General features: G+C 31.9%; 1 protein-coding gene and 1 long non-coding RNA gene across 2 annotated transcripts; both read right to left on the reverse strand.

Annotated features, from left to right (window-relative positions):
• Positions 1 to 10: 10 nt before the first annotated feature.
• On the reverse strand, positions 11 to 7,053 carry LOC126265833 (uncharacterized). Its single transcript, XR_007548288.1, has 6 exons — positions 6,958 to 7,053; positions 6,812 to 6,903; positions 5,564 to 5,704; positions 401 to 674; positions 105 to 350; positions 11 to 39 (listed from the first exon to the last, which is right to left on the reverse strand). It is a non-coding gene; the product is annotated as an uncharacterized LOC126265833 (long non-coding RNA).
• A 4,618-nt stretch (positions 7,054 to 11,671) lies between these two features.
• LOC126265968 (uncharacterized) lies at positions 11,672 to 13,495 on the reverse strand. The gene is made up of 3 exons (XM_049969082.1): positions 12,932 to 13,495; positions 12,215 to 12,890; positions 11,672 to 12,159 (listed from the first exon to the last, which is right to left on the reverse strand). Exons 1-3 carry the CDS (start codon positions 13,493 to 13,495, stop codon positions 11,672 to 11,674), a joined length of 1,728 nt encoding a protein of 575 aa, XP_049825039.1.
• Between the last annotated feature and the right edge of the window lie 374 nt (positions 13,496 to 13,869).

Consider the following 13,869-nt stretch of genomic DNA (forward strand, 5'->3'; position numbering starts at 1 on the left):
CTCAAAAGACTTTTGGATAAAGCAATTTTTTCTACATTTCTTAAAGATTTTTTATATATTTTTAATAGATACGATTAAATATCATGCATATATAAATAATATACCTAGGAATGCAACAAGGAGCGATATACATTTTGTTCCGTGGGATATCTAATATTATCCCTTCAATTAACAAAAGTTCTTCTATATCACTATGCACTACAAAAATTTTGTAATCTTTTAAATTGGGAATAAAAGCTCTATCAACTAATTCAAATATTTCTTCTTTAGTTGACGTAAATGCTCGACTCTCCATCAGTAATTGATAAGCAATCATAGTTGTCGCATGTTTCCACATAGCAGCTTCCATGCTAAAAATTATTATGAGACACTTAAAAAATAGGCTTAAAAAATGTTATACTTATTATAGGGACTCGAATTGTTCTCAAAAATTGTATGAAAACATCCTAAAGGTAAGAGATAGCACATACACGGAGTTTCTACCATTACTCTTGAGTTATAATGTCGCCCAGTTAGAACACCCATCTCCCCAAACGAAAAATCTTTCATAATAACGTGCTCGGAATTCATTTTGAAATTCATATTTGGTGTTAATTCTACAACTGGTAACTCTCCATGTACATTTAAAGCTTCTAATACTTCTGAGTTGGGAGTATATGTAACTCGAGCATTACCTAAAATACATAAATTGTGAAAAAAGCAGTCATAAAATATTAAAATATTACAAAATTAACACAAAATTTTATTTTATATGATGAATTAACAGAGAGCGGAAAAAATCCTGGTAAACAAAACATTGGTATAGGAGAAAAATTTCGTACATTAACTCCTATTTATTCAAAAGGTAGGTTTTTTTTAATTTTTTTTTAATTTTATATATGTATATTAGCACTCAAAACTTTAAATGTGTGAAATCGCCTCCGGTTATGCAAGTTGTACCGGTATGGCATAGATCAATTGTTTTAGATACCTCCATAAGAAAAAATCTAACGGATTAAGGTGCAAGGTTGTCAAAATTTACCATATTTTTTTAAATATTTAATTCAAACATCGAACAAACGTCACTGGAAGAAATAACAAAAATTACCAAAACTAGGCAAATAATTACCGTTCAAATATCCAAACGACTACCTTAATTATAACTGCTACTTCGATAGGATGGAAATGTGGATGCCGAAGGAACCCAAAGAATTCCAAGCCTTCTCTATCATGTAAAATAATATAAAGAAAATGTGATAGACTCAATTAATAATCAATCATAGGCAAAAAGGTATTATACGTGAATCTAAGATACTCTTAGTTTACACATGCTGTAGTTTCAACTACCAAGGAAAGAAATAATGTTATAGAGCCTTTCTTATACTTGCGTGTATCTGTCGAACAGTTCTTCAAACGCAAAAAAATCTAACAACAGAAGAATTTAACCATTGCCAGAGCTAAATAACGACAGTGGTGTGTTAAATTGTATGATTTGAGGAATTGTATTGTAGGTCGAGATGATGTTATTAAAATATTGGAACTTCCTTATCAGCAAAACACTCTATAATTAATTCATATTTAAAAATCATTGGCATTTTCCTTAAATACAATACAATACACATTATAATATCAAAATTTACCTAAAGCAATAATGTAAACTCCAATGGGCTTATCTCCTTCAGAGTATATAACATCCAGTGGTAGATAGAATTGAGTCTCAACATTTTTCAATAAATAATTTTTAGTATTAGAATACAAAATGTTTATCCAAGGCACTTTACTAAATATTTCTTCCGCCGTTTGAGGATAAATTCGTTTCTCAAATTTATTTAAGAACAGCAGTTGATCTTCATACGAATTCATTAATTTTAAATATTCCGATTCATCAACTCTTCCAGTATCCTTCATTTCATCAATATTTCTCTTCGTGTTTTGCAACGTTCTATACATAGCATATTTAGTTTTCACTGTTACTAAGACCCAAGGATGATGTTTGACTAATAAGGCCATTTTTTCCATAACTTCTTGTTTATATCTATTTAAAGTTTTAATTAGTGATCTTTCGATTCTTGCATCTTTAACAAGAAAATTTTCAACAGAACGTATTGCATCATCATTTCCTTTAATGTAAGTCTGAAACTGAGAATTGTATAACATATTTTAATGCATCAGTCTAATTGAAACCTGTCCCAGTATGTAGAGGTACATTAAGTTGTCATGTATTTTATATCGTACAAAATCTTCAAATTTAGGAAAACTTGCGAACACAATTCTACAAGTATTTCCAAAAAGTCTAATAATTATAATTATTAATAACAATATTCTAAGAAAAGTAGAAAGAATTCTATTGTTGCATATGTCCAATGTCAGTTTTAATATAGATATGATCCAAACAATAATGTTATACAGTGTAAATGACCTGAAAATTATATTATAGTCAGACCTATTTACAGACTATGTACTATTAAATTCTCACATAAGGTTCCTTTTTATCGCATCCATATACCCGTGTCTACTTGAAGCCGTAAAACTTAAGAAAATATCAATTGTTCCAAGAATAATTGATGTCAGTAAAATCTCAAAAAAAATGAGAGACTCTAAATATAAGATAAAGAAATAAATAAATATCCACAACCATGCAAATAAATTTAAATGTACATGATCTCTTGACTGTGTAAAGAAAGGCTCCCCAAAGATTTTTTGGCTTACGTAATTTTCTATCCATATCAAGTAAATCGAATAGATGTAATAACAATCTTCTGATAATATGCTAAAAAAACATTAAATTAAATCAAATATATAGTACTGGAAGATTACATTGCTTTGTTTATTTTTCTCTTATTATCACCCTATATGTAATTAAAAATTTTCCAGTTCTGTATATATACAGTACTGGCAAAAAGGAGAGCAACTTTAAAAATATATAACTTGCTACCGCCCTGTATATGCATTCTAATATAATTTATACCAAGTATGAACACACTGTACACAAACATATTGAATCAAAAAACTAAATATTCGGTTGACAAAAATTAGAGCAACTTTTGTCTAAATATCACTAATCTCTACAAAATCCACAATAAGGTTTAATTTTACAGTATACACCAAAGAAAACTGAGTTAATGTAATGCCTCGTGGAAAGAAATTAGTTTCCGAATTAAAATCATGGTTCGTATCGTTCTTTCAATCCGATGGGAGAAAAGTCAATATCACTTGATTTTAATTCGTGCTTTACAACAATTTTTTAGATTTGGTGATGTGAAAGGAAAAAATAAAACTGGAAGGCCAAGAAAAAAAAAATACATTTCAGGATAAACAAATTTCATCCTTCTTCAAAAAAGATTCTTTCCTGTCTTCCAGCAAAATAAAAGGTCTACTTGAGCCACAACTTGGAATTAATGTTTCTCTAAGAACCATAAGAGATAGATACTAAAAGGGGGTCTTCATGCGAGAATACCAACACTACTATCAGAGAAGAACAGGCGAGTCAGAGTTGAATTTGTTATGGGAGATAGTGAACGAAAAAATAAGACACAAAGAGAATAGTAATCAGCAAGATTTATTGGCGGTTTTGCAGGAGCCCTGGCAAAATATGGATTCAAATATTATTGACCATACGTTGCTTTCCATGAAAAAAATGTGCTTGAAAGTTTTTGGAATTTATATTTAGTGTATTATATATTAGTGTAGATTTAATTAGTATACTAATTGTAGTAATAGATCTTAAATAATAGCATAAGTTATTCTACTTTTTGCCACCCCATAACAAATAATCATCAGTAAAATTAAACTATTTATTTCTTTATCGTTTAACTACGCAATTGTAAAAATTATAAAGGGAAGTTAATTTTTAATATAATAACCAGGACAAAAATTATTCGAATTTTAAAAAAGATGCTCTACTTTCTGCCAATACTGTATATGCATTTACTTTTAATGATGTTAACTCTTTTATGTTATTTATTCAGTTAATTATCATCTCTATTCTATAATAAAAAAATGAAAAGAAAACCCTCGAAGACCTCTATTTGTGTTTCCTATTATAATTTTACCTTTTTTTCAAAAAGATTAAGGATATTTTCGACTTTTATCATTTGAGATTTTGACATGTTTCTTGTATTGTTGACGAAATTCTGTAGTGTAATAAAAACTGGCGGAGTACACAATCCTTTTTCGTATTGTTGACGGTATGACATTTCCAGAGCATTTAGAACTCGTAATCTTGAATATCTAAAATTATGGCAAAATCACATTTAATTCTTATTATACAACGAATCATAATTAATAATTACGATTATTATATCACAGAGAAAAATACTGAATTTATACAAAATAAAAATTTATTTTATTTTAAAACTTAAATTGTTTATATTATATACCAGGGGTGGCCAAGCTTCTTGATAGTCCGTGTCATTTTCAGAGTTTGAAATTATTGAAAGATATTAAAAAATTTGCAGAAATTATATTTATTCAAAACTTAAATAAAAGTACAAAATATATGTAGTGAATTTAAATATTAAAAATTAAACTCATTTATTTTACTTCTCTTGATAATTCTGGAATGAAAAGGTGGCTCACGAGTCACAGGTTGGTCACCTCTGTTATATACGAATCAATTTTCTCTTTTTTTCTGTCTAATTTTGTTATATCTCATTTTGTAGCTGTAAAAGTCAGTAGACATCTTAAGTTTACAATAAAATTTGGATTGCACCAATGTAACTTTATACATTCTTTCAGTATCATCTTTTTCACTTCACTAAAATTCTTTGGTCTCTCAATACGTCTTATCCTGTTAAAGAGAAATACAATATTCCTTAATAATCTTTGTTCTAAATTGATTGCGACAATATATTTTATATAAAATATTGTTAAATATTTTTAGAGCATGATCCAAGTAGCCATAATGGCATCAAATGTTGCCGTCAATCAGTACTGAGTCATTTCGTTATTGTAGCGCTGCCATGTTTGTAGCGCTGCCATTCGTTTCTCTTAAAATGTTTCCACCTCAGGGAGTAGCTCTGTCGTGTACTGGATGTGTGCAAGCGTATGGTTCGTAAATTATTTTTACTATCCAGTCTTCTCTCTAAATACTCAAAATTACATTTGAGATCCACTTCCAATATGCACCTAATCTAATTCCTTCATTGAATAATGAGAAGATACCTTGACTCCTTTTTTACACTCTATTTCACCTTCGTTTTTACTATAGCGTAATGATAATAAAACAGTCTTCTAGTTCATACTTCAACTCATCAGATGAGGAACTATTAAAAAACATCATTTTGTCTTTATGAAAACGTAGTGATGTATGTTACTTGAAAGCACTCTCTCGAAAACGTTAATCTACGTTAATTAACGTTAAATATCACGGTATTACGATATAATAATAAACAATTACGTACAATAGTGTCATTAAAATTATTAGGTCGATGGCGTTAGTTAATATATAAAAATCGTATGAATGCCAAAATGCTTCGTCGTCTTGATTTAAGTCTGGTGATGAATATTCAATATATTTATATAATAATTAATAATTTTTGTTTAAAATTTAATACTCATAGATTTCATTAAAAACATACCGTACCTCAGTAGAAGTTCATAACTGTACGTGGACTTAGGCTTTGCCGTGTTACCTTCCTCGTCATTCACAGCATCTTTTTTTTTTGGTGAGCTATTAAATTCTATCCATTTTTCTACTACTTCCCAATTTACAGGACCAGGATTCCTAAAGTTTTAAATTGATTTAATCCTACATAAACTGAGACTCATTTAAAATGGAAACTCTTTGTATTGAACAATAGATAATGAAATTACCATCCAACAGGAGTATGCTATAATATAGTTTGTAGTCAAAAATTAAAAAAATATTAAGGCCGTTATTATAAAAATATGAGAAATAAAATTTTAAAATATATTTATTTTTTCTGATAAAGCGAACCATAGAATAAAATGTTAAAGACATCAAATCATCCACGGCCTAGACGAGTGTCTTTTGAGTAAAAGCACTCAATCGTTGTAATTGTTGATTTTCAAAAATTAATTAACTTAATGTGTATTCTAAATTGTATTAGTCGTTTTGTTTATATTCTTATATTTTAAAATATTTTTAAAAAATAACATAAAAGTACAATAATTGATATTGATTAGTTAATTACAACTTGACACTTTTTCAGTTGAATAATACATGGTATATTTTTCCTTCTTGATTCCAAAAATGTTGGTGAAAGTGACAGATGAAAATTAATTGGATTCATAAAAAAAGAATGCCTGGCAAAATATGGATCCAAATATTATTGACCAAATGTTGCTTTCCATGAAAAAAAAGTGTTTGGAAGTTATTCATAGTAATGGGAATTTTACAATATATTAGTGTAGAATTAATTGAAATACTAATTACAAATTATTTGCTCCACTTTTTGTCAGCCCAAAACAAATATTCATCAGTAATATGAAAATATTTTTTTATTGTTTAACTATATATTACTTTTGACTAAAAAATATGTTATAGCAAGCATCTTATTCTCTATCTTTTGAACCATTATTGATTAAAATAAAATAAAATGTTGGACGACTTTCCATCTCAAATTAGCCAATGTACATAAATTTATATTTACTGTTTTCTTTTTGCAATATCAATTTTGCATTTGTTTATTTCCATAATATGCTTTCCACAGTTATGCATATTTAATTTATTTATTCCTTCCATTGTTTTGTCTTTTAAAAGTATAACAACATAAGGGATCAATGAAGAATTTATAATGTTTTATAATACGTATTGCATACTATATGTTATAAGTACAATATCGCAGTTACGAAAATATTCTACTCTTACATCAGAAACAATTAGCAAAAGTGCCATTTGAAGTAGGTCTGACATGCTAGACCATCCAACTACTATCATATCTCTCCATGTATATTTATAGCCTGTTTTCAAACATATTAACATAATAACTATCAATGAGTTTATTATGTACCTACCTAAAAAATATAGAAGGGGCCAGCAAAAAAATACACTGACATATCGGCTGATAGTCAAAAGGGGGTAAACGAGGAAGGACAATAAGACGTTCTTGAGAGTAATTGGGTGCAGTAAGTAATGAGTTATTCTGTAATACATTGGCAACGTCATTCCAATCACCATTATTATGTATACACAACAAATGAAATCTATCATGCAAAATAAATAATCGTGTGCTTCAGTCAACTCGCTGGAGAAAGTTCTTCTTTGTCTGTTTAGTAAAAATCTTATGACCAAAAACACTATTGTTCCATTTAAGTATGCTATTTCGTTAAAATATTGTATAATCAAAGGCATGGCAAAGTTTGTCATCATGACACAAATTAATTCACGATTGGAAATTTTGTATATAATTATTATAAATTTCGCCAACAAATAGCCGGCTATAAGAGCTAAAGAAAATAAATAAGAGTATTATATACGTTCACACATAGAAACGTCGCAATATAGATATATGTATATATGTAATATATGCGAATTGCTGTTTGTATTCCAATTCGTAAGTGCGATCGATACTTTGCTCCTTACTTATAAAATAAAATTTAATATTTTTTAAAAATAATTTTTGTTAGGTAATGTTATAACACTATTTTTAAAATATATAGATACTTGATCAATACCTAGATAAACATTTCCCTGTGCATCCAATAGAAGTAAAAATACAAGAAAAATGTTTGTTTACAACAAGCTATACAAACATGTCTAGTTTAGAGGGTCTAGAGGGTTATTGTTTTATACCTACCAATGTAGAGTTTATCTCAGAAATTAACCCAGTTACATTCTTTTGGTCTTCTTAACAAACAGTCGACTGAAGTGTCAGTTTACCATGGCACTGATCACACAAGGTCTACGAAATCTTTTGTACTCCGAAATTGCAATAGTACGGCGCATGATGCTAATATGCTAAAATAAACATAATAGATAAAAAATAATTTAGAATTCCTTAACACTGATACAAAACCACCCAATTTTGAAAATATTAAATAATTTCGATATTAAATAATTCGTTAATAATAATTACCTAAAACCCAAATTATATATATTTTTAAAATATTTCATTTACATTTGATTCAAACAGTAAAGAATAAGATTCAGTAAAGAATAGAATAAAAAAAGAAACCTATATATAAGAAAACCTTATATTCACAAACATGAAGTACAAACCCAATTTAAGAATATTCTAAAACAAGGGACCATCAAACCATTAGAATCTCCCTGTTCATCCCCTATCTGGGTGATACCTAAAAAGAAAGAAGCGCTAGGAAAATTCAATTAAGCTGTGAATCGAGTTTCTTTGTTTTGGTTATGTCTGTGGAATATTTAGAACTTGAAAGAATTCAAATTTCATACCCGCAACATGTCTTTTTACAAAGTTAATCATGTCGAATTTTGTGCCTCAAAATAGCGATATGCAGTCAGTTTTGGTTTTTTGTTACCATTTGAAGAAAACTGCTGCAGAATCGCATCGAATGCTTGGGGAAGCTTACGGCGACCAGGCTCTTAGTCAAACATAGTGTAAAGAGTAGAAAATTCAAAAGTGGTGATTTTGATATTAGAAACGAAGAACGTGGTTGGCCGACCAACGCAACAACTCGCGGATCATCTAAATGTGACTCAAGAAACCATTTCCGGACCTTTCAAAGCTATGGGAAAGATTCAAAAGATTGTAAAAAATAAGTTCCACATGAACTGAGGGAAATGCAGCAGAAGAACATAAAGACCATTTGTGAGATGCTGCTCCCCTAGTACAAAAGAAAGTGATTTCTTCATTGGATTGATACTGGAGACGAAAAGTGAATCTATTTTGAGAATTCTAAGCGTAGAGGATCATGGGTATCTCCAGGCTCTGTGATTGGAGGAACCAGAAGGATATTATCTATTTTGCGTCAAAAAAGACCAGACTGTCAAAAAAGGCAGCACAAAGTCATTTTGCCGCATGACAACGCACCGTTGCAATTGAAACATTTGGTTGAGAAATTCTTTCTCCTGCGGCCTATTCCTAAGACTTGACTACATCTGATTATCATTTATTTTTTTCGATGACACACGCGTTGGCTGAGCGACGCTTCACCGACTACGAATATGTGTAAAATGGCTCGATGACTGATTTGTTTGCCTCGAAAGAGGCAAAGATTCACAAATTGCCGGAAAAATAGGGAAGTTGTATTGTTATCAATGGAAATTATTTTGAATAAATGATCTTTTCCTACTTTCGTAAAATATACGTTTAAGTGTACAACTCAAAAAGGCGAAAATATGCATACTCTTGGTAGATACATAAAAAATCGCTGTCTCCCTAGAAAAAAGTCATTATAAATTCGTAACAATGCCATTTAGTCTTAAAATAGTTCCTCTATTTTTCAATGTTATGAACAATATTTTAAGAGGAATACAAAATGATCCGTTTCGTATAGACAAGTAATATAATATACTCTACATACTAATTAAATTAAATCCCATAACTGCAATAACTGTTAAAAAACTACTAAATAATTAAATGAATTTTTAGGGATTACTCGTCTATTATCGGAAATTTATAAAAATATTTATGAAAATAACAAGACAATTAATTTATTCAACTGTTAATTATATAAAATTGTGTATCCAATTATGACACTAAACGAACATAAAATAAACTACAGCATTGTTGTAGTGGAATTTAAATTTATGAATAGTATGAGTACACATTACTTTCACCGGTATTTATATGAATAAAGATAACTAGCAATAACAGTAACATATCATAAACTTTTACAATCGTCATTTATTTAGCTTGAAAGGACCAAATTTAAAAGTGGTGTGGTGGGACTTGGGACGAATAAGAAAATTCGATTATGACATTATTTGCAGATAAACTAAATCCTAATACAGATGCACCTAATCTGAATATTCTTGAAAAAAATAGAATACTATTTTTTAATACACGCAACATTTTAATGAAAATCCATGTGTTGGACTATCTTACGTCTAATTAATTGTTCACGGACTTTCTGTGAATGAACAGCAAATAGAAGATAATAATACAATTCACATTGCAATCGGAAATCCCATTTGTAAAGTACCAATTAGCGTTACACTGTATGAACAAATCTGTTCAATATTAGAACGAAACTTTAATAAATTTAACAAAATGTCAATGAACTACTATTTCTATAGATAAGTTAACCCATTTATACCCGTTAAATTAATTATTAAACCAAATCATCATCATTTTGTATAATAGCAAAACCAAAAATTGCTAATTATGATACTTTTCAAATCTCGACAGCTTGTGAATTTTCAACTGAAAACTACTATAAAATGACAATTTCTTTAAAATTTTAATTTAATGTAATTTTTATAATACACTTAATTTCTTATTACATTTAATTTAAGCGTCTTCAAGTAACAATCGATTTTAGGACTATTTTTTTAATCATACCTCTATCAAATATTATATATTAATTATTATATTATATTATATATTATACTATTAAATTTTGAATTGGATCCTTTCTGTTACTTCGACCGTGAGTATACGCATATAGATATACTGAGTGTTTGAATATACATACCGTCTAAATATATACATACAAATAATATTGCGACGTCCAGAAGGTATACGAATTTGGACACAAACTGGTATAATATGAATAGCTATAACTTACAAAAACAAACATCCTTAAAAAGGTCAAGTAGGATAGTAGAATATGGGCCACTTGAGACAGACAGCGTAAGTGTGACGTCACGACTCCCCCCTCCCCTCCGGCGCCAATGGGCCACTTGAGACGAACAGCGTAGGAGTGACGTCACGAGTGTATGAGTCGTGGGCCACCTCAGATCAAAAGCGTAGGCAAGAGTGAATGAAAATGCAATTAATTTATAATTATGATTTATTACATATTAAAAACAAAAACATATCAATAAGTTAACAATTTATTATTATTATTGTACATTTATATTACAATTTATTATTGTACATTTATATTACAATTTATTATACATTTTGTTATTTCGATACATGAAAAAGAGGTGAAAAAGTTCTGTCTTTCGTTGTTGCTTTCGAATCCCAGTCGTTGATTGGTGCAAAAACCGTGTTTCTAAAGTAAACAGAAAACATACATATACAATATTAATTATTCAATGGTAATTTTTGTAGTGATACACCTTTTTTGTGACTGATTATTTGACTGAGGCTCATAAGTGTAGTTGTGGTGGCTGTGATGTAGGCTGAGTGTGCAAGTCCGTTTCTCACCCGGTTGTACGCGTTGAATATATCAAAAACAAAATAGACAAATTGTATGTACCATATATATCTATATAATATTAATAATTCAAAGTTACCTTTTTTTTATATTATTATATTAAGTTTTAATTTCCACTTAATTAGTTCCTAGGGACCTTGTATCCGAATGGTCGAGAACTGTTGTCATCCATGAAGAGTCACTTTGTTGAATTCGTTCTGTATGTCTTTGTCTCCTCTTTGGTTATTACACGATGATCTTTTGTCCGCACAAAGTTCATCGACGTCAAACGAATGGTATCTGTTTTTTCCAGAACCATTTGTTTAATTTTCTCAAAATTAATCAACTGAGAAGCGCTGTATGTTAAGGCGATCCCTTTCACCTTACAAACATGTTCGATACACTGCTTCGTCGTTGACCACACCGAGTATGCGTAATTTTTCGGCCCGCCCTAAACAAATTCCGTGATGTAGGAACCGATACCGTATACCTCCAGCTCATCGGTCATATCCCCAATGAATTTTCCAATCGGGGGATCTGGAAAATGGTTGCTTGACACATAGATAACGGAATCGGTATCGTAGTATAAAACATGTGTATCCAACATCTCTAGATATTCGTACAACTTCAAACGGGCCTGTGCTGTAACAAAAGCTGCAATTACCACATTCACAGTAGGCAGAGATTCCACAGCCTCGTCGGCGTACTCCCAGTTGATTACAACAGTTTGTTCATTCACAGGAGTCATACTGTTGACATTCTTCGACGGATGCGCAAGGAGATCAAAGCATTCCTGAGGATCGTTGACGATCGTTGTTTGGGGTTGGCTTTCACGTTGTCCAAACTCTCCCCAGAACGAATTCAACATTAATTTGGCGAGGTATCGAAGACCAGGGTTATTTTCGATGCGTTCCGGTGTTAGCTTCACTTTTTCAGCTTCTTCAAAATCCACCAGATATTGTTGTTGTTTCACCACATCGACACACCGACTGACCCGCCGCATGGTTGTATTGACGCGTTTCGTATGTCCACACTTCAAACACTTCCACCAGTCTGTAGCCTTTTTCCAATGCTTTAAGGACTTCTGCAATTACCCATGTCCCTATGAACAACCGTTCTTCCTCCGTATGGCAACACTCACGCTGCTGTGAACTTTCACCACAGCTGTTGCAAAGGGCGAACATTAACTTTCCCTTCATCCTGACAGGGAGAACGGGGTGGTACAACTGCGCGGGTGGTAAAATTTTACATTTCACCATGCCATCTACGGTGGATAAATCAATGTCCCGGGCTGCAGATCCTACATAAATTGTGGGGTGTCCTAGAGGAAATCGGCCGTACTTGCACACAAAAGGGTACAACGAGCATACATCGATGTATTTGATGCGCTCACCCTCGTTACATTTGTAGTATGTAACAGTGTTTCCGGTTCGGCCTCCATAAAAACCGTCACGAGGAATCAATGGTGATGTTGCCAACACGGGATGGTTTTCGACAAAATCACGCACTTCACAACTCTGTTTTAATAATGTGCGGAAGTTACATTCCCACATTTCGATGACTTCAAATCCTAAGTTGCGAAGTCGAGTCGTTTTAATGGTGGTGGCCTCGTAACGATTTCGCATGGTATCCATTTTACCTCCTCCAATCGATGTGTCTCTGTGAAACAGCTGGTGCATCCATGGAAGTAACAACCGTGAAACTCGAATACCTGACGTTGCTCCTCATTAAAGCCGTCAACTTTGAGTCCTCCTCCTACTAGGTGTTCTCGACCTGTACCGGCGTGGTGTATGGTGATTCCTCGTACGTTCTCCTCCCACAACAACCATTGTAAAGCGATAACCGATTGATTATCAGCCAATCGGTAACCACCACGGGGAATAACGGCGATTGTATCGGCTTCCAGATAGTTTCGTGCAAACACCTTATTACACGCTGATGCTATTGTTGTTGCTTCGGTGAATGGACAAACCTTACACTCGTTAAGAAGCATCGACCTAAATGAAAGACAGGCTCTCATTAGTATTTCCACGTCCGACTTGCAATATGCGACGATTTCCTCCTGGAAATTAAAAACATCATTCTGATGCTCTTGATGCCAGTTTAAAAACGTATGTCGGTCCTCGGGCTTCATTTGATTCGGACCGTAAAATTCAGCAGATGGTAAAGGACACACGTATTGCTGATTTTCCAGGGTATTAAACAAGTGTGGAAAATAAACCTTCTTAAAGTTTCCAGCAAGGCCGAAAGCTTTAGGTAGCTTTGCTAGAGCCATTGGAAAATAATTTAGCGAGTCCAAAAATCGCACATTTCCCACATCAGCCAAATAGTATTTCACACTACAAGGGAAGAAAGTTTGAGATTCCCGCCCTGCGCGCCATACTATTTTTCTTACTACCTCGGCTACGCCTCGGGCAATATGGCGCGCAGGGCAGGAATCTCAAACTTTTTTCCCGTGTAGTGTATACTATTTTTCTTACTACCTCGGTCGAAAATACGTATTTTGCTCCCCGGTTCCACGACAGAAAAATACTATTTTCTGTCGTGGAACCGGGGAGCAAAATACGTACTTTCGACCGAGGTAGTAAGAAAATAATTTTTGTCCCCCGCATAATTAAGTTTGGCTTGATGTCTGTTTTGGTGAGAATA

Source organism: Aethina tumida, chromosome 6, assembly GCF_024364675.1.
Source record: "Aethina tumida isolate Nest 87 chromosome 6, icAetTumi1.1, whole genome shotgun sequence".
NCBI classification, from domain to species: Eukaryota; Metazoa; Arthropoda; class Insecta; order Coleoptera; family Nitidulidae; genus Aethina; species Aethina tumida.